The sequence below is a fragment of the Cajanus cajan genome, chromosome 11, assembly GCF_000230855.2.
Source record: "Cajanus cajan strain Asha chromosome 11, NIPB_CcT2T_4, whole genome shotgun sequence".
In the NCBI taxonomy this organism is placed as follows: domain Eukaryota; kingdom Viridiplantae; phylum Streptophyta; class Magnoliopsida; order Fabales; family Fabaceae; genus Cajanus; species Cajanus cajan.
The window spans coordinates 23,447,687-23,473,915 of record NC_138527.1 but is presented as its reverse complement, the minus strand read 5'-3'; the positions used below and the strand labels follow the sequence as shown (position 1 = coordinate 23,473,915).

Genomic DNA, 26,229 nt, shown 5'->3' with positions numbered 1-26,229 from the left:
GAGAAAATTACTCTTTTGATATCTCATTTTATTTAATTAGTTAAATTTGATCCTTCTATTATAAATACTCAATTTGGTTTGGTTCCTTAAATTCTAAAAATTAATATATATTTTTATTCAATCGAGACTAAGCATGTTAAATACATGTGCCAATATGTATCTTTTCTTATTATTTCACATAAAAAAAAATTAACATTATTAATCTCAATCAGTTGAAGAACCTCATTAAATTATTTTAAGATTATAAGAAACTAAATTAAACAAGCTAATTAATTAAACACAAAATTTTAACAAATGAAAGAGAAGGTGTGAAAATGTATGGTGTGCAATTGAGCATAGAAGGCCTTTGTTTTGTCCCTTTATGAGAGGGTAATTGGTGGCTCACATTTGGCATGGGAAAGCAAAGATTGCCAACTAGGCATGTATCAAATGCATGAGAACCATTCATTTTTAGGAAAAGCAAAATGCAGATTTGGTCGCAACACAAGGAAAGAGAAAAGGATGTTATCTTGTAGTTGTAGTAGTATTGGCATCTCCATTATTGCTCTCATCTGCCACCTTTTGTTGAATAATGAATGCGTGTTCCTGATTTTTTCATATTCTCTTAATTAATGGTCCAACCCTGTATAAAATTGTCGTCACACCACCCACTAGTTCAAGAACAAAATTTAAATACTAGTAATATAGCTGTACTGCAATACTAGCTTTTTCACTCACACACGACATGCTTACTTTTACCCTAGTTTTCTTTCGGGGTGAAAATATCTCAGTAACACGAATGACAATGAGGCTAGGGGTTCCAGATTTTAATATTTCTCTTTCTATGTCAGAGTAATTTGTATTTTATACTCATCTTCCTTTTAATATATTCATGACTATAAAATTTGTCTCGCATCTTTATTTTTATTAAATATTATATATATTTATATTTGTTTAGGAATAAATTAATTATTTCCATATAAAAAATGTAGAAAATAAAAATTTTAATATAGAGTAGTATTTATAAAATTATAGTAATTAAATTTTATCTGATATGAATTTAAAATAAAATAAGAATTACATAGATTTTAAGTAATTTAAAAAAAAAATAGGTTTCTAGAAATTTAAAGCTATGAAAAATACAAAAATGAGTATGAAACGAGTAAATATATGCTTCTCTTCATTCTTTTACTTGATTTAATAAATCAATATTTAACATTATAAGTTTTAATTACTAGTTTTTAATAATAATTAATAATCTATATAGTGTTTGAAGTGTGTTGTGAGGCTCAGAGAGTTGAAGGATTCCCAAGAGTCTGATTAGTTTTGAGGGTGACTAGAGGCTCAGTTGGCCTTGAGGGAAAGAAGTATATAAAGTTTTTGTTTGAGAGTTGAGCCTCACAAGTTCATGTTCTCCAGATTTTAGAGAGATAAACTAGAGAGGTGATTTAGGTGTGTGAGTTTCCTTCTTCTCTAAACTTTCTCTCAATTGGACAATTCTTTCCTCAGAATCATTGATGTGCTTGTATGCTTTGATTTAGATCTTTGGTGAGCTGAAATTAGAGTTTGGTTTGTAGAGACTATCTACCTGATATGAGGTTGGGCGTGGATTTTGTCATGCCACGTGGGAGGTCCTAGGGATTCCCTACCCCAATCACGCCAAGCGCAGGTTGAAAAGTGTCAAGCGTGGACGATACAGAGAACTTTCTGTCTTAGTGGCACTGACACGAGATAAGTTGCATCGGGCCCAGGTTTTGTTGAAGATAAATGTTGAGTTTATATAAGTTGATTTGTGGTGATATATGTAGATGTTGTATAGGGTATTAAGATGATGAGCATTGGTATATTATTTCTTATATGATTGAAATGATGATAAGCATTGACATGCTACCTTTTTGTATGGTTGAACTATGAGTTGAGCATTGGTATGTTGTAATTATAAGTTTGAAATTAGTGATGAGCATTGATATGTTATGTGATATTTATATGTTATAATTGCATGATTAGCGTGTGAATAAGCATCGATATATTATTATTGAATAAGTTGTTGAGCATTAGTATGCTACTCTTGGATGAGGTGTATAACATTGGTATGTTAATTTTGATTGGTGTAATTTGATCTCTATATGCATTGACTTGAGACAATGTATATAGATGATCTATGCTGAGATGTTGATGCTGAGAATGTTATATACATTAAAATATGTTGATTAACTTAGGGTTAGAGGAGAACATGTTATTTGAAAGTTGAAGATCCTATATAAGGAATCTTGTTTTGGTGATTTGGGAGACCGATTGTTGAAAACCCTCATTGAGTAGATGTGAAACTCTTGGAGTGAATTTTGTTGAGCCTCTTTTAGATCTTTAGTTAATGTGAAGTAAAATATGAAGTTGAGAGTTACAACCCTTAATTGGTCACTGAAAAGGTTGCGTGGTTCCTTGCGGATATTTAGTGGACTAATTGCATATGTGATGATCATGATTTTCATAAGAATAGAACAAAATTAATTGGAGGGGACTTTTAAAACTACTATGAAACCATATATGTTGACTATTTAATTAACAACTAAATTATGTTTGACCATCACCTAAAATTTTATACTATTTTTTATATTAGATAACTATACATTTATTACGAATATTTATAAAATTATTTTTAATTCACTTATATTCATATACATATTATAACGTGTATATCAAATTATTTCGAATACAAATCCTTTACATAAAGTAATTTTGCTACTTACAAATATTACTCATACCATATTTATATCCGATGAAACCAAATATTATCAATTAAAATAGAGTGAGTTGGAACATTATTCAGTATATCTATGCTCAATCCAATAGCATAACATTTCTTATCCTGTAAAACTACTTTAGTAGCGTAACAGAGTACAGAGAGATCCTCTGTTGCACTCACGTGTTGTATTGTGAATCACACACTTCATGCTTCAGAGTTCAGAGCATCTATTTCAGAGTTTCGGATGCATTAATTTTATTTAGCAAAAGTTTCTGTCTTTCTGACAATATAATAGTAAATGCCCCCTATAAACGTTTCTGTCTTTCAGAGTTTTTTTTTTTTTTTTTTTTTTTTCAATTTAAATAAGTATTTTATTCATGCAAACATGATTATAATGGATAAAAGAAAAAATTACTTCTACTTACAAGTATTTGGCGTATGAATTAAAATTTAAATATGCGTAGTTATAAATATTTGTTATAAATAAATCTTAAAAAAATTGTTGATATCTAACTTACATGATAGATAAATAAATATTTATCTACAAATTTCTAATTTTTAATGAAAATTTTACCCTCATTATAAGTTTTTTTTAATAATGGAGTTACATTCATTTGTTATATAATAATTTATGATCGGAATGCAATATCAAAAAATTTCGAGACAAGTTGGGTCAACTTGATACATATTTTCGAATAATTTCATTAGAATATTGAAATTGTATAATTTTTAATATTATTTTTCAATCATAAAGTATTGTACATGAACTTGCTAACTCTATTGCATATATGAAACTAATATTTTCTATTGTTTAATTATTTGTCTTTTAACAAACTAAATATGCACTTTATTCGTCACGGGATTTTTTTTTCTTGCACGGACTAATATGTTCTTGTTTCCAAATTAATAGTAACCTCGTGTATTCGTATTCAATTCGTGTAAAAATGGTTCGAATCAATTAGGAAAGCTATTGCTTTATTTTATTTTATTATTTTATTTTTTATGTATATAAAAAGAATATCCTCAAAATATTCCCTCCTCTTTGTCACTCTACACTCTACTTAAGTCTCTCTATCACCATCGAAGTGATTTCCAAAATCAAGACACGAAATATATATATATATATATATATATATATATATATATATATATATATATATATAAAGATGGATTCTTTTACTTTAGGAGTAAGTCTATTTAAATTTATTCCGTTCAATAACTCATGTTTTACATCAAATTTCAACGACCCAACAATTTAATTTAAAGTTTTTAATGTGTAGATTAAATTTGCAAATTTAAAAATTATTTGATACTTCATTTTATTAATTCGAATCAATGTATAAAATAATTTTATAATTATTGTCAATTTGAATTAATGAAATGAAGTATCAAATTATTTTTAAATTTTTTAAAAATTTATAAATTTAATTTATGCATTAAGAACTTTAAATTGATCCGTTGGATCGTTGAAATTTTATGTAAAACATGAGATATTGAACGAAGTAAGTCTAGGTAAACTTACTTCTAGAGTAAATGGATCCCTCATATATATATATATATATATATATATATATATATATATATATATATATATATATATATATAGATATATTTATGCTTAGAGAAATAATTCAAAAATCACTTTAAATTTTAGAAAATAAAAAAAAATTCTAAGTTAAAATTAATTTATGTATGAAGTTAAAATAATTTTTAATTTTTTTCAACAAAATAACTTATGTATTAGTTTATAGAAGAAAAGTTTATTTTCTTTTCTCTTCCTATTTGATTCTTTTAAGAATATTTATTGAGAACAATTATTCAGTGAAGCCGACATTGATGACCATCACGAGTCCTTTAAATGAATACAAAAATTGTTTCTCTTTAGTTGATCACATTTTGTTGTTTCTCAAATAGTGAAACCTATGGTCCTTGGCCTCCGAGAAGAGCCTTTTTTCCTTGGCAAAGCAAAGAGATGAGTAGGAAAGTTGATAAAGCCATAAGGGGAATTACAAAAGGATGGCTTTTCATTTATTGGGGATAACAATACTCGTGAATATGTTGGAAATATGTCTAAATTTTTTAGTTTAAAAATTAATATAGTTTTTAAGAAATTTATTATATTTTAAAATTTTAAAATATTATTTAGATAAATATAAAAGTATTATTTTATTATTTAAGTTTAGGATATTATCAAATTGATCTTAAGATTATGATAATGTTAGTATTCAAATTTTGATATTACAGTTTTGTTCTATAAATCAAAAGCAAGGGAATAAAATTAGATCAAACTCTTTATAAAAATATATATTTATAAAATATAAATACAAAACAAGTCCCATCAAAATTATGAACGTAATTAACATTAACAAAAAAATTATATGATTTGAGGGCTTATTTCTTAAAGGAGAAAAAAATATCTTTGTGCCAAAACCTATAAAAACTTCACTAGATGAGGAATCTTACATGACATTTTTTATTATAATTCAAAATCTAATGTATTATCTTAATGTTTTGTATGTTCTTTCACCTATATAATCTTATACATTTAGTCTATTTTTATTTATTTGATGAATTCATAATATATATATATATATATATATATATATATATATATATATATATATAATTTTTCATCATTAATCTAATGGTTAAGTTTAGTCTGTTTTATAAAACACATTTTTAGTGTGTCTTGGATCCCTATATATATGTGTGTATGTATATATGTATGTATGTATGTTTAAGGATCTTTTCTAAGGAACACATAAAGAGAAAGTGTAAGAATAAAGTGTTAAGTATGAGCATGAAAGAGTGAGAGTGTACGCATTGAAGCTAAGAAAAAGATACATTAAGAGGAAAAGAAAACTAATTAGAGAGATAAGAGGTTCTTGAGAGGAGCAAAAACTTGTTTTATTGTTAAAACTTGATTTTATTTTTAAATAGTAGAATCTGTTTTTTCCCCGTAAATGTAAGTCAATTTGGTTGAATCATGTAAATTTATTGTATTATTTCCTCTCAATCTTTTTATTTTATTATAAGTTTTTTTTTCTAGGTTTACATTTTACGTTCTTGTAAGGTACTTATTTTTATGTTTTTGACTTATTTTTATATAACATTTGTTCATGTTTATTTTCTTTCTTATTTTAGAACCAAGACACATGTATTAGCATTATAACACAATCATTCAATTAGAAACTATAGTTTACATAACTTAGAAGATACTTATTATACAAACTTATCATTAATCATGAGTGAAAGGATTTATATGATGAATAAAACTTAAGTAGAATTGTTTAGGTGTAGTTGGTATCATCCTCCTAGATGAATTAAAGTTTTATCAAAATAATATGTATAACCATTTATTAATGACATCTGCATACCTAAATTTAGTCTTTATTGAAGTGTCTTTTAAGCTTTGGGGACAACGTGTAGGCTCTCACGGGCAGCCTCATTTTCTTCGTTAATTAGAAGTATTCGCGGGAAAATAAAAAATTAAAATGGAGTGTATTAAGTTAAAAAGAGGGAGTGCAAATAGTAATTCCCATCACCAAATTATATCCATGTCAAATGGTCCCCTAAAATGGGGCTCCACTTATAAATGGGCCAATGAAATTATGCTGGGCCTTGTTGTCAGCATAAACTACTGGGCTTAATTAGACATATAAATTAAGATCCTCCTACATGAACTTCAATACCTGAAGAAAAACCTTGTTTCGAACAATATTGCTTTTAAAGGACCATGCTGTGAGAATTTGATTGATATTTATGCAAAAAAATAAAACTTAGAGGAATAAAAATAGAAAAAGGTAAAACAAATATATAAAAGCGAAAATCTAAATAAAAGGATAGTTTAAAGAAGAAGAAAAAATCCAGTAACAATTAGTAAAATAACTTCTAGAGTATGAAGGCCAATGAAAAAAATGAAATGAAATTTAGGGAAGAAAATGATTGAAAAACGAAATTAAATAATTCTAGAGTATGCTAATAGTGAGAAAAATTTAGGATAAAGCTGGAGTCAAGTTCAAATTCATTTATCATAGAAGACAAGTCAAATCCACATAAGTTGCTAAAACTGAAAATTTTCATGTAGGTAAGTTATCATCACATTGCAAACTTTTGCAAATTATTCCAATAAAATCCGTACCAGGAATGAAATTCAAAAGAAAAAACTCTTGATTACTTATACATATCTAATAACACACCTACACAAACAAACATTATGAAAAGAAGAAAAAAAAAGACAAGAAATTGATTGTGTTCATATGGCTCTAGGAGGTTTTTCCAATAATGCAGAAACATATACCTCATCCTTTGACTTGGGAGAAATAACCCACTTGTGTTTCTTGTATCTTAGTTGAAGAAACATGAACATATAATTATCCAAATCCTTTTTGCTACAGAAGAATCTGTCTATCCACAATAAGCCTCCAGGTCTCAGAATTCTATCCCAATCATACAGTATAAAGTCCAACAACAATAGGTCAATCCAACCATCCATGAAGCCAGTGGTGTGCACCAAATCCATAGTGTTATCAAAGAATGGAAGCCTTTGATTCAATGTGACATACAAAGGAACCAAACCCCTAAGAGCTATGATCTCACTGAAAGGAGCACCAAGGTTGAGTGCAGTTGAGACAATTGTCACATTTTGCTCCCTCATTCTTGCAGCAAATGTGCCAGTTCCAATGCCATAGTCTAGTCCAATCCTAACCTCACCTTGCTTAATTGCCAAAACGTCATTGATCAAAAAGTCCACAGGAAGAATTGAAGTACTATTGGAGACCCATTTCACCTTTTCCTTGTCCATTTCAAAGCATCCAGTGCATTTTGAATAGCCCCTCTTTGGGTTCTTGCTTGATAAGCACTCAAAGTTTCTGCATTGGTAATTCCCCCACCTCACATTTCTTCTATCTGGTAGTGTCCATAGTGACTCATTTATGGGGTGAGGCTTTTGGTACTCCTTTGAAGCCCTTGTCAAGCACCTCCTTCTAGGCAAAGGATCACACCCATTGAGCATGAGTTTCTGAGCCAAGTTCCAATCATCATCACAATAAGAGCCAATATCATAGTCCATGTACTTCTCCAACTCTTTCTTGTGCAAAACACATGCATGGCCTATAGTGTTATAAACCTTGTCTACCCCATATAGGTTGATCTTACCAACCCTATTCTCCTTTGGGGTTATGTACTTTCTTATCTCCTCAGTGATGAAAAAATTGATCAAAGGATCCTCCTTTGTGGAGTTTAATCCTTCTTCAATCTTTGAGACCTGGATCTGCCTTAGAGCAACATTGGCGCTATGAAGGGGGCTCACTATGTGATCCTCTAGAAACTTCTTGTCCACTAAGGTGAGCTTGCTTTTCTCCATTTCTTGTAGTTTTGACTCAATCTTGGCCTTCAAAGCTTCCAACCCATCTATCACTTCTCCAACTCTATCAGAGAGTGATTTGGCATCAAAACCATCATAAACATCCCTCACATTGTAGAAATGGTGGCATATGTCTTCATTGTGGAGGAAAAAACCTGCATAGTAGAATCTAGTGAGACTCAAGATGCTTACCAAGATCACCAACCCTCCTAAAATAATTTGTATCCAACCCATTATTCTTGAAACTCTACACTTGGGAAGACATGATCTCCCCATTGGGGACTTTCCTAATGATGAAAAATATTTGGACACCCCTCTAGATGAGAAACTAGGAGAATTGAAACTAATATAGACACATCATAGCATAAAAGAAACACAATGCAAAAGCTCTAGCTAGAAGAGGACACCACAAAACAAGATTGTGATTTATGAACTTGGCGTATATTGTAGAATACTCAAAGGGTCAACTTGTGTATAAACTTAAACTATGAACTTACAGCACATGATTCTTCCATGATCCAAAGAAATACGTGCAATAAAAATAGTTGAAAACGTTTCGATCCAGCTTTAGTGGGGGGATTCTTAGATTGCAAGAAATGTTACCAGAGAATTAAAAGACTTACCAATTTGCCAGAACAAAACCATAAGAAAATTTTTAAATAATTATTCGTGACTTCTGCAAAATTGTTCGTTAAGTTTGGATGTAAATAATAACAATAAAAAAAAATATGTTTCCACCACAAACGCTGATATACAGCAAGGAAAGAACAAGAAAAAGAATTGCAAGATGAAACAGTTAGTGGTGTCTTCCATTTTCATATGTGGGTATTCAGTTTCATGTTGCTGCTTCCATGTCAGGTGCATGAATTGGCGTATGGGCTTCAGATCTAAGTACTTGGTTCCCAAGTACCAACAAATTTCTTGGTGTGTTTCGTACTCCTTCGTTATACGTTGTGCTTATTATAAATAAATTTAGTGTCCTCTATGTTGTGATAAAAAATTATAATTTTTTTTCTTAATACATTTGACACTTTACTTATTTTTAAATTTTTTTTTGTTAAAATGTTATTAGCTTTCATTACAAAAAAAAAAAAATGACCAAAACGCCTTTTACACCGACATTCTTTGGATGTAAATATTACACAACTTTCTCTTAAAAATTCAAATATATTACATTTTAACAATTTATTTTTTGGTTTATATATTTAATTATTATAAATTTTGTTAAACTTAACTATATATCTTTTAAAAAAATATTTTTTCATTAGTATCTATATAAAACATTTTTAAATTTATATATCAAAATAAAAATAATATATTTATATATGTAAAATAAAATCAAATATAAGCACTAGTACAAAAGGGGTCTTTTACGTCGGCTATTTTAAGGCTTTTACGTCAGAAAAGGCTCCGACATTAATGCGGGAGACGTAAATTTACGTCGCCTCTGATACACGACGTAAATTTACGTCGGACTGTCCTATGCCCGACATAAAAAGGGCCTGAGATTTTACGTCGGACTACACCATGTCCGACGTAAAATCTGGCATTTAAAAAAAAATTTATTTTTATTTTTGATATACCCAATATAAAACCTGCATATATAAACTAGACAGTCCAGAATACAAATTCAAATTATATTTCAAAATTGAATGACAAAAAGAAAATAATATATAAATCTTAAAAAGCATAAATTATGACAATGTAAATCCTATTATCCTAAAAAAGCTATAAAACATATGTTTGTCAATACTATCAAACTAGAAACATAATATCTAACTAACTAAACTTAGAAATCTAACTATTGTATACTTTGAAGAAAAAAAGTTGCCCATTGTTCTATTATCTTAATGATCTCATCTTCGGGCAATGGAGATGGATCTTGAAAGACCTGAAACATTAATTTAAGTGTCATTAATATGCAATGTTAATTATCGTAAAGGTAAATATATTTAAATAAATTTTGATATGAATTACCTGCACCCAAGAATCAGTAATACCCGCAGAAACTATGACTCTCATCCAATACATGATGTAATAGCCACATTCAAACGAGTCTTGTTGCTTATTACACTAAAATAAGAAACAAATAACTATTATTTCCAAAGTCAATAAATTTAAATACTATTGTCTGTATTAATTAATTTGCTAACCTTAGGGTATATGAAGTGCAATGTCTTTGATGATCTGCTTCTTCCACTTAAAATATTAGCTCCAGACACGATTCTAATTAATTGAAATAAAAACAGATGTTCGCGAATATATATAATTACAGTTTTAAAACATAATGAAAAATTTTAGTTACCCTTGTAATTGACATTTAATTTCGTGGCTTGGTTTTCGATGTAGTGAACAAAACCACACCACGGTGTATTCCTTAGGAATAATTACCATTAACTGCCAATGGGACCTACATTGTATGACAAACAAATTAGTTATAAAATTACCATGATTAAAAAACCAATTAAAAAACTAACTGTCAATGTATGAAGCCATGTATATATCTCTTCCTAATTCACTCATCCATGTTTGCATATATTGTTGGATGTGGACCTGAGTGTTTCCTGATTTTTGGATAGATTGAGGCTCAATAAATCCATATACTTGTGCTTGTGCTTGCTCCACACTCAATTTGTCCATGTACCTAACACAAATAATTATTAAAAGTTAAATGTAATTATTGTAAATTTAGACTCATAAAAGAAAATATGACTTACATGGCCCACAACTGTATGATAGATATATTTAACATGGAGTTTCCCCCAACAATCTCTAATGCATCAGGCAGGGATATGTATAGTGGAACATCAGAGCTATCAACTCCAAAAACTCTAATGTCCCACTACAATTGAATTGGATTCTTCTTTAATCGTGGTAATATGGTTAGAAGCCTTGATATGGGATCATCCTTAGCTTCTGCGATATTAGCATGATCAACATGAGGTTCTCTCATGCCCTCCTTACCACGATTGATAAAATCCTAAAGAAATAATCAAAATTAGTTAAACAATAATAAAATTATAAGAATATAAAAGAGCAATAATAGAATTACCTTTGCCCGTGCTGAAAGCGGCATCACCAAACGTTTTGGCCAAGCTAAGAATGTGCCGGTTGCCTGCCCCACTAGTTGAACCTCTGTATTGGGCAAAGGCACTAGAGCAGCAACATCTTGAACTTGGTCAACCACAACCCGTGTCCAGTCTGGCTGTAGAGGGACACCATGGATGGTTGAGCCACCCTCAAATACTCGGCCAATAGCCATTAAGCATGGGGGGTCATCCTCAACATATAACTCACACTGGTTTGGTACATCAGTATGAGTCTGTTCCCCTGAGGAATCTGGAGCAGCACAACTCCTTTTAGTGCTGACTTGAACACCATCATGAGCAACTATAGTCTGTTGCTGAGAATGAGCTAAAAGTTCAAACTTCTATTCAAACTCTTCTCGAATGTTCTTCAATTTCTCTTCAAACTGCATTTCCATTCTCTGCATAGCCTCTTGACTGCAAGAGTCAATAGTACTGCTCCTCGATGATCGTGCACCAAAGAAATCTCGGTGGCTCCAAGAACCACCAACACCACGCACACGACCTGCGTGCTCTGGTCTTCCTATGGCCGTTGTGAGGATATCATCCCAATCATGGGAAAAAAATGAGCCTTGGGTGGTCTACTCAACTAAACCCTCCTGCAACATATTAACAATAAGTATACCCTAAACTACACTTATGAATTAAATGAGTTGAAATGAAGAGTCTTAATTTGTATATTTTTACTTACTATTTTATCAGCAACGGCCCTTGCAGACTTAGAAATCATTTGCCCATCTGATTTTGTTCGGGCTACTATCCACATCTCATGGCGGGGAGGTGACTCCACACGGTCAGCAGACTCAACCCCTGCTACCTCTGCCTTAGCCTTCATCATTTTCTTTTTTTTAATTCATATCCCCCTCTTGACAATAGATAGGGTGCATCATTCTTGTTCTGTCGTTCTTGGGCAACTATTCTTTTGGCATGCAATAATACAAAAAAGAAAATGAGATTAATTAAAATATACCTTAAGTATTTGTGTCAATGTAAGAGTTATCAATAACTAACCTGCCAAGAAGGGTCCAATTGAGTGGCACGAAATTGCATCCACTCCTCATCAGTGATCTGGTACTTTAGACAGGGAGTCTCATTTTGTCGCTCTCCAAATACATACTCCCATGTCAAGAAAGTCTTGAAGTCTCTCCACCTGGTAGCAAGTGCATATAACATCTTCCTCCTCATGACCTCAGTGTTGGGAATGTCAAAATTTTGCTATGAAAATAACAACAAATAATAAATAATGTATTTAAGTTATATAATATTGAAGGGATGTGAAAGTATATACCTGAATATCCTGCCACATGAGGTTCTTGTCAGCCTCCTGAACGTCATCTCATAATGGAATGATAATAGAAACATGCCATCGAGCTAGGACTCCCAAATAGATCTTAAACTTGGCAGCATTTGGGCCTGACGTCTTGCCAAAACGAGGATCCACCTCAACCGGTGTCCTCTCCTTGGCAATGCGTCCAACTGTCAACCCAAACAATCGGGTGACAGATCTATCTTCCATCCTTCCACTGCCAGACCCTGAATCCTCCATAATCCTGAAAAAATTAAACTCTCATTATTAAAACAACGAATTAACTGAATAGACAAATAAAATAAAAAAGACAATAACAATATAACAACAAAAAAACTAATAAAAAAACAAATAATACACAAACAGAAACCTAAGATTAATGCCTAAAAAGTCCTTCTTTAATGCATCTGGAACGACCCGTACTGAAACTAGAACGAGCCGTTCAGATACCCAATTAACACAGATTTATGCGTCTGGAACGACCCGTTCTAAAATCAAAATGGCCCGTTCCAGATGCAATACTTATGTGTTAATTGTTTATCTGGAACGGCCCGTTCAAGTTTCAGAACGGCCCGTTCCATATCAACAATTAACAAACAAAACAATCAAGCAGAACAGCTCGTTCTGGTTGGAGAACGAGCCGTTCCAGATGAACATTCAACTGAAAATGAAGAAAAAAATTGCATAGAGAATAAGAGAAGAACTAACCTCAAACATGCAATGTGAAGACTCCTAGAGACTTAGAAACGTGCAATGTGCAAACAAAGGCGTAGAGAATAAGAGAAGAACGTTTTGAAAGCAATGGCGCGCGGGGGAATACTAAAAGGTTAAGGGGAATAAAAGCTAACTAATTTACGTCGGCCCCCCACTGTTCGACGTAAATTAGTTGGCTTTTATTTACAACAATGTCACCGCGTATTTATAACGTCGTATTTTGGGTTTTCTGACGTAAATAGGGTGACGTAAAATCCTATTTTTGTACTAGTGAAGTAGAATCTAACCCAATATTTGTCATGAACCATATGTTGACCTTCTCATTATCTGAATTATTGCTATCTAAATCCTCCTAGGTGGTCATTAGACTTTTCTTGGACTTCTTTTTGGAAGACCATCTTTTTGTTTGAGAAAGGTAGTCAATTTTCCTTTCTTCCTTTAACATGGTCAGGCTTCTTGCATTCATAGCAGACAACCTCCTTATTGTTTGTATAGCTTGGCTTTATGAAGCTTTCCTTCCTTTTGTGAAAGTTTCTCAATTTTCCTTTTTTCTTTAACATATCCTTGAACTTTTTATACATGAGAGATATCCCATCGTTTATAGAGTTCTTAGAACTTTCATTTAAGATGCTAGACATAGGTTTTGCTTTCAAAGATCTCATTTTTTCTCTTCTCTTGTTGGTCTCACCATCCTTCAAAGCAATAGTGTCTTTTGCTTTAGGGTGATCTCTATTATTCAAATGAACCTCATGAACTCGTAGAGCTCTAAGAAGTTCATCAAGAGTGAGAACTTTAAGGTCGCGTGCTTCAAAGATAGTTGTGGCTTTGGGCTTACAAATCTTAGGAAGACTGTACAAGATCTTAAGATTATTCTGAGCCTTGGAGAACTCAATTCCCAAGGATTTTAACCCATTCAAAATTGTTTTGATTCTTCCAAATATTTCATCTATGGATTCGCTCTCCTTCATGGAGAATAACTCAGTGTCTCTAAAGCAAAGTAGCTCATCTGAGCCTTACATCTTCAATACCCTCATGAGTTACTCTGATGGCATCTCACATTTCTTTGGCTGTTGAGCAACTGCAAAACTTGTTGTACTCTATTCTAGACAAGGAGCAAGCTAAGATGTATCTTGCTTTGGTATTGAGTTGCAATGTGTTGTAATCATCCTGAGTATATTCATTCTCAAGCTTGGTCACAACATCACCTTGAGTGATGATTCTCCAAAGGTGGTATATATTGGGTGGACTTGATGAATGTCTCTATTCAATCCTTTTAATATGGGTAGTCTTCTCAATTAAAGGTAAGAGGCCTTGTGAGATAAGCTCCTTCGGTATGTGTTGTTCTTCACTACTTCCCATAAAGAATCTTTTTCCTTTAGCACGATAAGATGCTCAAACTTGTAAAAGGTTGAGCTCTAGTACTAAAATGTGGGGAAAATATAAATACAATAAAGGGAAGTTGAATAGTATGTATCAAAACTTGCATGTTTTTTGTATGAAGCGGCAACTCTAGTCAGATGAAGAACGAAAAGTAGTTAGATGGAACACTGGATATTTTTATACTCGTTCGTCTTAACCATCGAGATTACGTCCAGTTTTCAATTCAATCAGATTGAGTTCCACTAGCTTTGGACATTGATACAAGTATTCTTTTAATAAGTCACTTCCCACTTCTAGCTTAACCCTAAGTATTTTTTGACTTGTCTCTTCAAGTAACTACCTAAGTATTTTTTCAACAAGCCTCTTTAGGCTTAACAACCAAGTATTATTTTACAGTCAAGCTTCTCTAGGCTCAAAATAAATATTCTTTTTCAAACAAACCTTTTCAGGTTCAACCTCATAACTATGGTTATAAAGGTCACACAAGTGTTGTATTCATCTCACTTAAACATTATACAACCAATATAGAGTAATGAGTGTATCCAAGAAAGAACAAATTTACAAAGAGTATGTTTTTGTACAAGTGTATCTATATGTTTGTTCTCTCTCTCTCTCTATATGTATTTGATATTTTTTTATTAAGCAATTACCTAAGTATTCTTTTAACAATAAGTCTCTCTAGACTTAACAACCAAGTATTCTTTTATAGTCAAATCTCTCTAAATTCAAAACAAATATTCTTTTTCAAATGAGCCTTTTTAGGCTCAACCTTATAACTATGGTTATGAAAGTTACACATGTGTTGTGTTTATTTCACTTAGACGTTATATAACTAGTACAGAGCAATGAATGTTTATAATAAAGAACAAATTTACACAGAGTATGTTTCTGTACAAGTGTATTTATATGTCTATTCTCTCTCTCTCTAAGTATTCTATGTTATCATTTTTTCTTGAGCTTTGAATCTTCTTATATAGTATCTCAAAGAAGATGATCATTCTAATACTTTGAGTTTGACTCATAAGTTTGTTTTGTTTGTCTTCATCATCTTTCTTTGTGATGATAGGTAACTTTTCAGCTCATTTAATGCGAACAATAATTGTATTTCACCAAATGGTACCTCTTATTTGATCAAGGAGGTTACTTATTGTTACATGTCAATAGAAGACCCACGTAGCAGAAGAAACACAACTTAGGGGAAACAATAAACAACATACAATACATTTCCTTTAATGGACCAACACAAGGCATGTTCATTTTGGAGGAGAATGAGACCCATGAACGTAAATAGAAGGAACAACATAATTGTACAACACAGCCACCAACACTATAGCCAAACTGCACAGCCACCAAAATTGCAACCAAATTGCACAGCCACCGACAAATCCCCTAAAATCTCGGTCTTGTAGGATATGCTGCCAAAAGTATGAATTTGGCATCAGTTAGTTCAATTGGTAAAAAATATATAATTAAATTATGTCTATAAATACCCCAGGATAATAGCAGTGAAGGGGGTTGAAAAATTTTGGCTCCAAAAATTGGTAAAGAAATGTAGAATTTATGAGCACCAGAAAAAGCTTGGAGAAAGAAGATAGGCAGGGCACAACATTGGTATGTCTATTTTGCCTTTTCCATTTGAGGTTTGAAAATTAACAATGTCACTATTTGCTAAATTCATGTGTTTTAATTTTTGAAACAATTTCATGAACCTACAACACACACTTATAATCACAAACATATTTTCTACTTCATAAAAAAATAATAAAAAAAAACCCACCACAATTACATCCTTTAACTGCTTGAAAATCATAAGGAAACCAGCTTGCTTCGCGCAAGTTATCCTAACTAGCCAAGCAAGGGAGAAAAAATGGATAAGGAAATAAAAAAAAAAGGAAGTTTTGTCTCACTTTTATTCAACATCATTGTGAATGCTGCCATGCACTACCGTTAGAGGCGATTTCCGGCGACTACGATGGTTGCCTTAATCTCCTCCCACGCACCAAGGTCGTACGTCACTATGACGAGACACTATGTGGATGAAACACCGCGAGCCCCACCGTGTCGCTGTCGGAAGCGATTTCTGGCGGTATTGACAGTCACGTTCGCGTGGAAGCATCACCGTGAACTCCACCGTGTGTCGTCGTCGGAAGCGATTTCCGGTGACGGTGACGCTACTAACCGCCATGCATTGTCGCCTTCTCCTTCCCTCCTGCACGGCTGATCCACTACACTATTGATATCCACAGAGGGAGGCTGCATGCGGAACCCTAGCAGAGCTCCTCTCTCCTTTTCTTTGTGTTTTATTTATGGGCTGGTCACGTGGCTAAATGCCATTTTTTTTTAATGTTTTTTTCCCTTTCATTCTCTGATTCACGTTGCACCAAGCCACGCATGTGGGCTAAACCCACTTATCATATCTCTTTTTTTTAGCCCGTTTATCATATCCTTTTTTTCCTTTCTCTGTCCCTTTTTTCTCTCAAGATATGCATCATATTGAATTAATGTTTTATGATAATTTTTTTTAACAAAAGAAATTAGTATAGTTAATTATGGTAGATTAAGTTATTTCTTCATAAATATACATTAGGTTCTCTTATAATTTTTAATTATTTTAGATAATAATAATATTTTTATCAATATTAATATTAATAATATATATCTTCTCTAAAAAGGAGATTATTTGTATATGGCATCTCCTTAATCTTAGATGATGATATTTATTTCTTGTTTTAACAAAATTAGTCTAATTGATTTTATTTGATTAAGTTATTTCTTTATACAAATGTGTTAGATATTTACATAATTTTTAATCCATTTAGACAACAACAACAATAACAACAACAACAACAATAATAATAATAATAATAATAATTACTATGATATTCTCTTATCAATATTAGTATTAATTATATCTATGAAAAAAAAGAAGATTATTTGAATGTGACATTCCTTTAATCCTAGAACTTAAGGATGTAAGTTGTGACAACTTATGATCTTAAAAAAATTTAAATTCAAAAATGCATAATTAAATATGGAAAAATATTATCACAATATTCAACATAAATATTTGAAATCATTATATCAAAGATTTTATTTGAGGAATTTTTAATTAGATGTGACATCTTTTTAACCTTTGAATTCAAGATACCAGTTGTGACAACTTGATATCTTTAGATTTTTCTCCAAAATAAAAATATCCAACCAAAAAATCTTTTAAGTATACACCATAGTAACAATAATATCAATAACAATAATTATAATTAAAATTAAATATTTTATTAAATTAATTTTGGTGTACACCTCAGTGAATTTTATATTTTAGTGTGAATGAGCTGAGACAGTTCAAGAATCCTCAATTTAATAAAAAAAATAAATTTTAATTAAAAAATGTATCAATACACAAAAAATTTCTACAAAGAACTACGTGACTCTGATTCTTCATTACACATGGAGATACATAGGAGCAAGAAATAAATCTTGTCGAGCCAAAAAATAAAAACAATATTATCTTCCTTTTTATATAACAATAATAATTTTAACCTTTTTTTAAAATGCATTAGTTAAATTAGTTAAATAAAATACATTTGATCATTATAGTTAATTAATTTAGGGTGAGATAAATATTTTATAAGTTATAAATAATTTGTTTAATTAATTAAAGGTAATCGTCTTAGGACGAACGTTGTGAGATGTTAATACCTACCTTACATGTAATCGACTCCCGAACTCAAAAATCTGATTTTTGTAGATCTTTTTTTATTTTGTGGTTTTCTAATGTTTTTTCCATAAAAATAAACATTAGTGGCGACTTCATTGTTTTAAATTTTATTTTTATCGTCCCGTTGCGATCTTGGTTGCGACACTTGTCAACTTTTCATATCAAACAGAACTTATAGAAGTAATGTTAGCACAATACAACAACAATAGTGACTTTATTTACTTTTTTTTTGTGATTTTAGGAATCTTTGTCCATGGTCTTAATGAAAAGTATGATTTTATTCTCTTTGACAGATTTGTGAGTTTCAAGACAATCTTCTAGTTTAACTTGTTAAGGAATGATGCATTTAAGAAGCTTTTGTCATTACTCTCAAGAAATAATAAGCATTTAATGTATATGAGACAAACTGTATGTTTCATCTGATTTACATTGTCTTATAGACGATTTATATATTACACTTCATTTGATAAGGGTTTTCAAAGATATTTTTTTTAAGACATTTTCTCTTATAAAATGTTTTATTTGTTAGCATTAAAAATCTAAGCTTAAAGAATCCAAGATTGTCTCTTGACTTAACAATAGAAATAACAACTGTCTTTAAACATAACTAAAGGAAATACAAATCCTAACTAAGCCCCAATGTTACATCCCATCAAAGCATAAACCCAAACATAAGGACTAGGTCTCATCGCCAACATCCTCAACATCATGCTAAAGATCACCTATAACTATATACAAGAAGAACAAAACAAACTATCTCATAGCGTAGGTTGTAGTCGGATAGCCAAACACAAGTAAGAGACAATTCATAAGCATAGTAATAAACAAAAATCTTAAAATTATCCATAATATAATAAGTTATTCCAACAAATCATTCATATGCATAACTAGATAACAAGGTACATAATATAGGCATAATTGATGTATGAACATATTACAACTGTCGACACATAACAAGGTATGATTTTTATTAACATCACATATTGAATTCACATAATAATAACAAATAACATAATGATTCATTCACGTGTATTATTTAATGGGCATGGACTACACATAATCATGCATGTGGCGTTAGTCTAAAACATCATGTGGTGCATTACCGTTAGCAACACATAGAGTAGCAAAAGAGTACATGTCAGATCACACTCTTAACGCACCCTCACTTAGAGGACATAATATTAGGGCCTAGTTGGGATAGTTAAGCAACGCAAGATATATCTGATGCACACAATAGGCAAGATTGAGACTTCCAAATCAAGTTATCCTTAATGATTGATCCCCAAACTTTTACACAAGGGGCCTTCCCTAATAGTATTCCATATTATACCCTCAAAAAATACTTTTATGCATAAAATGTTGTCAAACAAACTCAATGCTCTATCATATTACAATAATACATACTCACGATTGTTTCTCAATTCATTTCATTTCATAATCACATCATAGCTAAGTCTTGTTTAGACTTTTCATTATATTAAGATCCAAGGTAACACATCATCCAATTCATACATGATTCATACACAAATATCATACATTGTATCTCAAACTAATAAATGAGTTATCTCAAGTATTAGAGGTGATAAAAGGAAAGAAAAAAATAATAAAAGAATGAGAAAAAAGAGCAATAACATGAGTCACAGTCATGACTCAAGGATCACAATTGTAACACCAATCATGCTCATGATCAACTCAATGAAATATAAAGAGGGGTCAAAATTTGAACACATTGTCGTGACTCACCAGTTATGCTTGTGACTAACCAGTCATAGTCGTGACTTGCCAATCACATCAGTGACAAAATTTGATAGTGTGAATTTTAACTCTTTGGGCCTTAAAACTCATCCTATCACCAGAGTTCATCAAGAATCACCAAAAGTGAACATCCAATTGATAGAAAAGTTCTAAGGGCCCTAGCTATGGAAACTCACACGCAATCTAAAACATGCGATTATAGATCAAAACACAAAATTAAAGGCACATACATATACATACCAACAATGAGAACATCAAAGAGCAACAAAGAAGACAAAGACACTTTTTGGGGAAAACCCTCATATGTAAAGCAGACAATAGAGATAGGATTGGAGGTTAAACCCTTTACCCCGCATCATATATTCAACATAAAAAGGACATAATTCTCTTTAAAATAAAATACATTAAAAAATACTTCAATTGAAATGAGACGTTCTCTTTTTAATCATGAGTAGAGAGTTCACATTACAAAAATCCTTTCATATAACATGAAATCTCTTAAACATAAATCCTTGGGTAAAAATAAATAACATAATGAATTCCATCAAAACACAATAAACAAAAATTCCCTAATGCTAAAACTCTGTGTCACATAGTCTAATTAGAGCTTCCCGTCTAGACTTCCCCATCAAAACCTTTGGCATCCTATTGAAGCTCACCTACACATCACAATAAAATAGGAAACACAGACAGCAAAAGGAGGGAGTGAGAAATGTCTCACTCAGGCTCGATGTGCAGAAACAAATGCTAACTAGCCCAAACACACAATACATGCAACATACATAGCATATCCAAAGTAGTTATAATCACCCTCATGTCTCGATGTCATGCATACTACTCACTACATGCATGTGGCGCCATACGAAATTCACATATTTCTTGTCACTGGTATGCTGATACAACAACACACATGCAGCACATGTAATCATAAATATATCATTGGTGGCGAAAAGACACACCTGGAATTCACATGAGTATAATGGCATGTGGCCTCAGCGACACACCTAGAATAATCCAGTACACTGGCATGCGGCCTAAGTGACACACCTAAAGTCATATATGCTCATGATGCATGTCACACATTCACTAGTCATGTACTCTTCAGTTATACTCTAACACAGGCTTGCCACGTTCACTATAAAATCATAACTTTCATCACATTCCATACCAAGACAAGATAGTGCATCACACATAGCATATTGAAACACGAGACATTGATCGGGGCATCATAAAGAGGAAGAAATTCATGAAAACTATAAGCAAAGAAGATCACGACCATGACTATTGAGTCACACCCGTGATTCACTCACAAAAAGTAAGGATTCTCAAACAGGGTCAATCACGATCATGACTCATCAATCACGCCCATGATTCACGTGTAAAAATGAGGATTCTCAATAGAGTCAATCACGGCTGTGACTCACTAGTCATGCCCGTGATTCACGCGGAAAGTGACAGTTCTAAACATAGTCAATCACGGTCGTCACTCATCAGTCAAGCCCATGATTTGCTCTGTCCCAACACAAAACGTAAAACTTGCATATCACAGAACGCGAACTCCACCACTTTTACACCAATTCATCAAGTTTCATAACTTAATCGGTACAAATATTCCATTATATATTCAAAACATGAAATAACACTCAATTTAGTCATCAACACATCAAATCAAACCAATTAACCACATTCCTAAATATTTTTGTTAAGGTTTCCCATAAGAACTCATAGAGCACTCTATGTCAAACCAAAACATATCAATTTTAGGAATCAAATACATATTCGCACTCAGGAATCAAAACAGAAAACTCTCACAAATCCTTAGCATACACATACATAGGATTGGGGGCCAATCCTAACTACCCAACATTTATCCTCGAACCTTAAGAGAGGTTTTTCACTCTCCCCTTACCTTGTGTTTGTGGAGGATTTCGTTCGTAGGTTCTTTTTATTCGAACTAGCACGATTAGCACGTTTCAATTTATGCGTGTTCGTGACACGTCAGAATCGAAGACTTTCAGTGAAAAAATAAATCGTACAAACAACAAATAGAGTTAATTGATTAGGGTGTTGTTTCAACACATCAAAAGATCTATGCTCTTTGTCTGAGCACGTCAGAAGATCTATGCTGGTGTTAGCACTTCAGAAGATCTATGCTTGTTTCAGCACATCAGAAGATCTATGCTTGTTTCAGCACATCAGAAGATCTATGCTAATTATACAATCAAATTCATGCATGTGTTAACGTGAATCGAATAGATGACATGTATATTGATTGCATAAATCATATCCTTCATTAAATGGTAACAAAATTACAATGCGTAAGGATGACGAAACATGTTCAGATGACTACACTACACTAGACTAGATTATGTTATGCTACGCTACTCCTAAAAAAGGAAAAAAGATAGGTGGTCGAGAAATCATACCCAAAGCTGTCTCATATGCACAATATTCCTTATGTGCAGGCTGCGGTGCGCGTGAGGTATTGTGGGAATTTGATTTCTAACCAAAGAAAGGTGGTCGAGAAACCGTACCCAAAGCTGTCTCGTATGCATGATGGGCGTTATGCGCAGGCGAGGAGTGCGTGTGAGGTATTGTGGGTGTGTCCGTACCCAAAGCTGTCTCGTATGCACAGTGGGCCTTATGCGCAGGCGAGAAGTGCGTGTGAGGTATTGTGGGTGTTTGATTTCTGACCCTTTGCTACGAGCATGGCTCGTTTAATTTATAGACAAAGATTTGGGAAAGGTAACTGTTTCTGACGTGCCCCGGAAGTGCATAATTGTTCTAAACTTCCACATCGTGGCTTATTCCCGGGCACGTCTTTGGATAACTCTTGGAACTGCTTATTAACTTCCCCAAATCGTTCTGCAACCTTTGACACTTATCCCATGATTTACTTCAACCGCTCTTAAATCGTGTCTCCTTTAAGCTCTTCATTCTGAGAGGTTACGAAGTGTATTCGTGTATGTCCGGATCCTTGGGATTTCGAGTAACCAACGAAAAATATACTTGAGTGTTTCCTGATTTTCCTTGTACTTTGAGAGGTTGCGAGGCTGTGAGCCTTTCTCCTGAGCAGCAACCTCCCGGTTCGAGGATTTCGAGAGTTTCACGAAAAATGTCTTCGCGTATCTCTTGATTCTGTTCAGGCTTCGTATGTCTTCTTCAGAAACTTCTTTGCCATTTTTTGATCACCTAAGATTTCGAGCACCCCTGTATTTCGAGTATCTCTGAATTCATTTTCTGGTACTAACACCTTGATGGACAGAAGTCGAAGCATGAGCAATTTCCAGGTAGTCTTCTCTTCATTTTCCTTGGTCTTCAGAGAGTGTAGAAAGGAAATAAACAAAGAGAAAATGAGTACATGAAACTGACTCTAGCAATTCCTTTTTACTCAATTAATTAAATAATAAAATAATAATAATAACCTAATTACCAAAACAACCTTCCTTCCCCTTTTATAAAAAAAGCTAAAATAAAATCAAAATACACTCTTCCCTTTTAATAAAAATATCACAAGCTTAAACCTTTAATAAAACACATCTTCATAAAATACACCTTATATCAATAATCAAAATATTAATTCATACCATATTTTATATTAAAATAGAAATCATATAATTAATTAAATTATATCAAAATCCTTTAATAAACATATTTAAAATATTAAAATAATTATTAGCATATCATTAATATGAATTAGGAAAACTGGGGTGTTACAATAAGGGGCATTGTCGTAACCGAAATCACGACGGGATGACACAAACATTATTTTTCAATGAAACCGCCACCAATATCTTATTTTAAGGGAAAAGCATTGGAAAACCCTTTTAAAAATAATCTTTAAAGTCAAAATTGGGTTCGGAAGTCAATTACGCATTGGGAAGATATTAGCACCCTATGCACCTTAAAAAATAGTACATTTAATTAATTGCTCAAAATTATATAAATTTATAAATATTTAATTTACCCTAAAAATATATTCTATCATGCTTTGTATGGAACCTTTATAGATGAAAAAAAACCCTTTTTGCATTTTTATTTGAGACTTGGGTAATAATTTAAGTTAACGAATAAATAAACGTTGAACGATCATAATAACGCTAAAGATAGACTTAACATTGCTAATTTTGTTTGAAATAATCTTTACACAAGAATTCAAGCTAACAAGTGGCTAGTCATTAAACTCTCGTAATCAAATAACGTTAAAGATAAAAATGTTATTTAACTAACGTTATTATTTATTGTATGAATACTTTCTAAATGATAATCTTGAAGACAACAAATCACATTCACTCTGTATGTATAATTATTTTCAACCAATCAAAAAAAGAAAAAAAAAAGGGTTAAGAAAAGAATATGATACCAAATGTGAGACGAATAAATTGTTGAACTTGTTAACGTGTTGAATATTCAGATATGAGGATCTATTAGGTACTTTTTGACTACCTTTCAAACTACATAGATGCTTCACAGATCTCAAGAAATACAAAGAGAGAGAAAGAGAGAGGATTTTCGAGTTATAAGAAATCTTAGACCAATTTTTTTTTGCCTTTTTTCTCCCTCGAGAATAGTGCCCAAGTCTGCTATTTATAGATGTCAGACCTGACTAGAACGACCCGTTCCGGATTCGGAACGGCCCGTTCTGAATTGTTCAGTTATGAACTAAATTTGAACCTGGAGCAGTCCGTTTTGGCCCGTTCTCAATTAGGGTTTTAGGTCTTTTTAGTAACTTGGAAAAGCCTGTTCCAACTTGGGAATGACCCGTTCCGATTTTGGAACAACCTGTTCTGATTTTGGAACAACCCGTTCTGGGCTACTAAAACCAACTTTTTTGGGCTTCAAGCCTCCTTGTTGTCATATGGTGCTGTCTCCATACTTTGGGAGCTCCTTCGCTTTATAGTAGACGTCCATTTCATTACTTTTGTGGGTCTAGATAAAATTGGTTATTCACGGGCATAAAAAGAAACTGATAAAAAAACTCCCCTTTTTAAAAACATAAACCTCTTTTTAACCCATCAACTAAAACAACTAACTATGGTTACCAAAAACCCTTCCCTCAATTAATTAATAAGTAAATAAATAATAAAACACTTGATTATAAAATCTTAAAAAAAAAATATATATATATATATATATATATATATCCATATAAAAAAATAATTAAAATAATTACTAAACCAACTCAATTAATTACAACAAAAACACAATAATTAATAATTAAATAAATATTTTTAACAGGAAAACCAAGTGTTATAATGTACATGTACGGTTATAGTTATAATCTCGCTAAAGAATTTACTTTATTATCTCATTTATTGATGAAATTTCGATATATATATATATATATATATATTTTTTATTATTATTTTTTTTTTGTTGCATGTTAAAACTATGTAATTAGATTTATGTTTTTTTTTATCTTTGTAGTTGTTGAACTATAAAATATATATAAGAACTTGTCAAATTGTTACTCAAAACAAACAAAACATAATTAGAAAGCTTATATATGTAAATAATTTTATTTACAAAAATGAAATTACAATTTATAAAAAATACAAAGGTCAATAAAAAAAAATAAAAACTTGAAATTAAATGTTTAGTTATATTTATAAGGTCATAGGTATCATCTATAAAAAAAAAAAAAAAAAAAGTTGAATCTACGGTAAATCCAATGGAAATGCTGTTCACTAGTGGACAACGAAAATAAAATGAGTATTTCGTATGGTTCATGAGTGGACAAATGTGTTTGAATCGTTAGATGTTGTGTTCTGTGTTCTGTGATCGAACAGATGAGATAAATTACTGGTAACTTTTTATTTAATTACTTAAAATTTTAAATTAAAATGTTTAATAATAAGTTAATTAATAACTACATCAAGAAACTTGAGAAGGAGAAGCTCAAAGAATCTCCCGAATTGCACTGTTACAAGAACACAAGTTTGAATAGTTTTGAATAGTTGATTGTTTTTTCATTTGTGGGATCTCCACAACCATAAACACCATACCTACGAATCACGATGGAGAATACAAGGAAGCATGTTGTTGTCGAAAATTATAGAACTTGGGTATTCAAATTTGTTCATAAGTATTATTTTCTTTTGAGATTCCTTCCATGCCTTGTTTAATCATAGGGTTTATGTGTCCCTTTAAGTTTTGGCGAATGAAATGCTGACACTTGGCATT

At 31.8% G+C, this 26,229-nt stretch overlaps 1 protein-coding gene and 1 long non-coding RNA gene across 4 annotated transcripts; one reads left to right on the top strand and one right to left on the bottom strand.

The window, feature by feature from the left end:
* The first annotated feature begins 205 nt into the window (after nucleotides 1-205).
* Nucleotides 206-1,741, top strand: LOC114916335 (uncharacterized). Its single transcript, XR_003804741.2, has 2 exons — nucleotides 206-1,431; nucleotides 1,521-1,741. It is a non-coding gene; the product is annotated as an uncharacterized LOC114916335 (long non-coding RNA).
* A 4,358-nt stretch (nucleotides 1,742-6,099) lies between these two features.
* On the bottom strand, nucleotides 6,100-15,679 carry LOC109805592 (putative methyltransferase At1g29790). Of its 3 annotated transcripts, XM_083066416.1 has the most exons (10): nucleotides 12,462-15,679; nucleotides 12,185-12,388; nucleotides 11,865-12,092; nucleotides 11,140-11,772; nucleotides 10,805-11,067; nucleotides 10,641-10,731; nucleotides 10,393-10,497; nucleotides 10,241-10,274; nucleotides 10,065-10,160; nucleotides 6,100-9,978 (listed from the first exon to the last, which is right to left on the bottom strand). In XM_083066416.1, exon 10 carries the CDS (start codon nucleotides 8,361-8,363, stop codon nucleotides 6,978-6,980), a length of 1,386 nt encoding a protein of 461 aa, XP_082922542.1. In that variant the 5' UTR covers nucleotides 8,364-9,978; nucleotides 10,065-10,160; nucleotides 10,241-10,274; nucleotides 10,393-10,497; nucleotides 10,641-10,731; nucleotides 10,805-11,067; nucleotides 11,140-11,772; nucleotides 11,865-12,092; nucleotides 12,185-12,388; nucleotides 12,462-15,679; the 3' UTR covers nucleotides 6,100-6,977. The 3 variants fall into 3 exon arrangements, with proteins under 3 accessions (XP_082922542.1, XP_082922540.1, XP_082922541.1); XM_083066414.1 differs by having other exon boundaries at nucleotides 10,241-10,497; XM_083066415.1 differs by having other exon boundaries at nucleotides 10,241-10,731; nucleotides 11,865-12,087.
* Between the last annotated feature and the right edge of the window lie 10,550 nt (nucleotides 15,680-26,229).

What these genes read in the sequence shown, in the direction of transcription:
- LOC109805592 (XM_083066414.1), bottom strand. Translation starts at nt 8,363, where the DNA reads ATGGGGAGATCATGTCTTCCCAAGTGTAGAGTTTCAAGAATAATGGGT.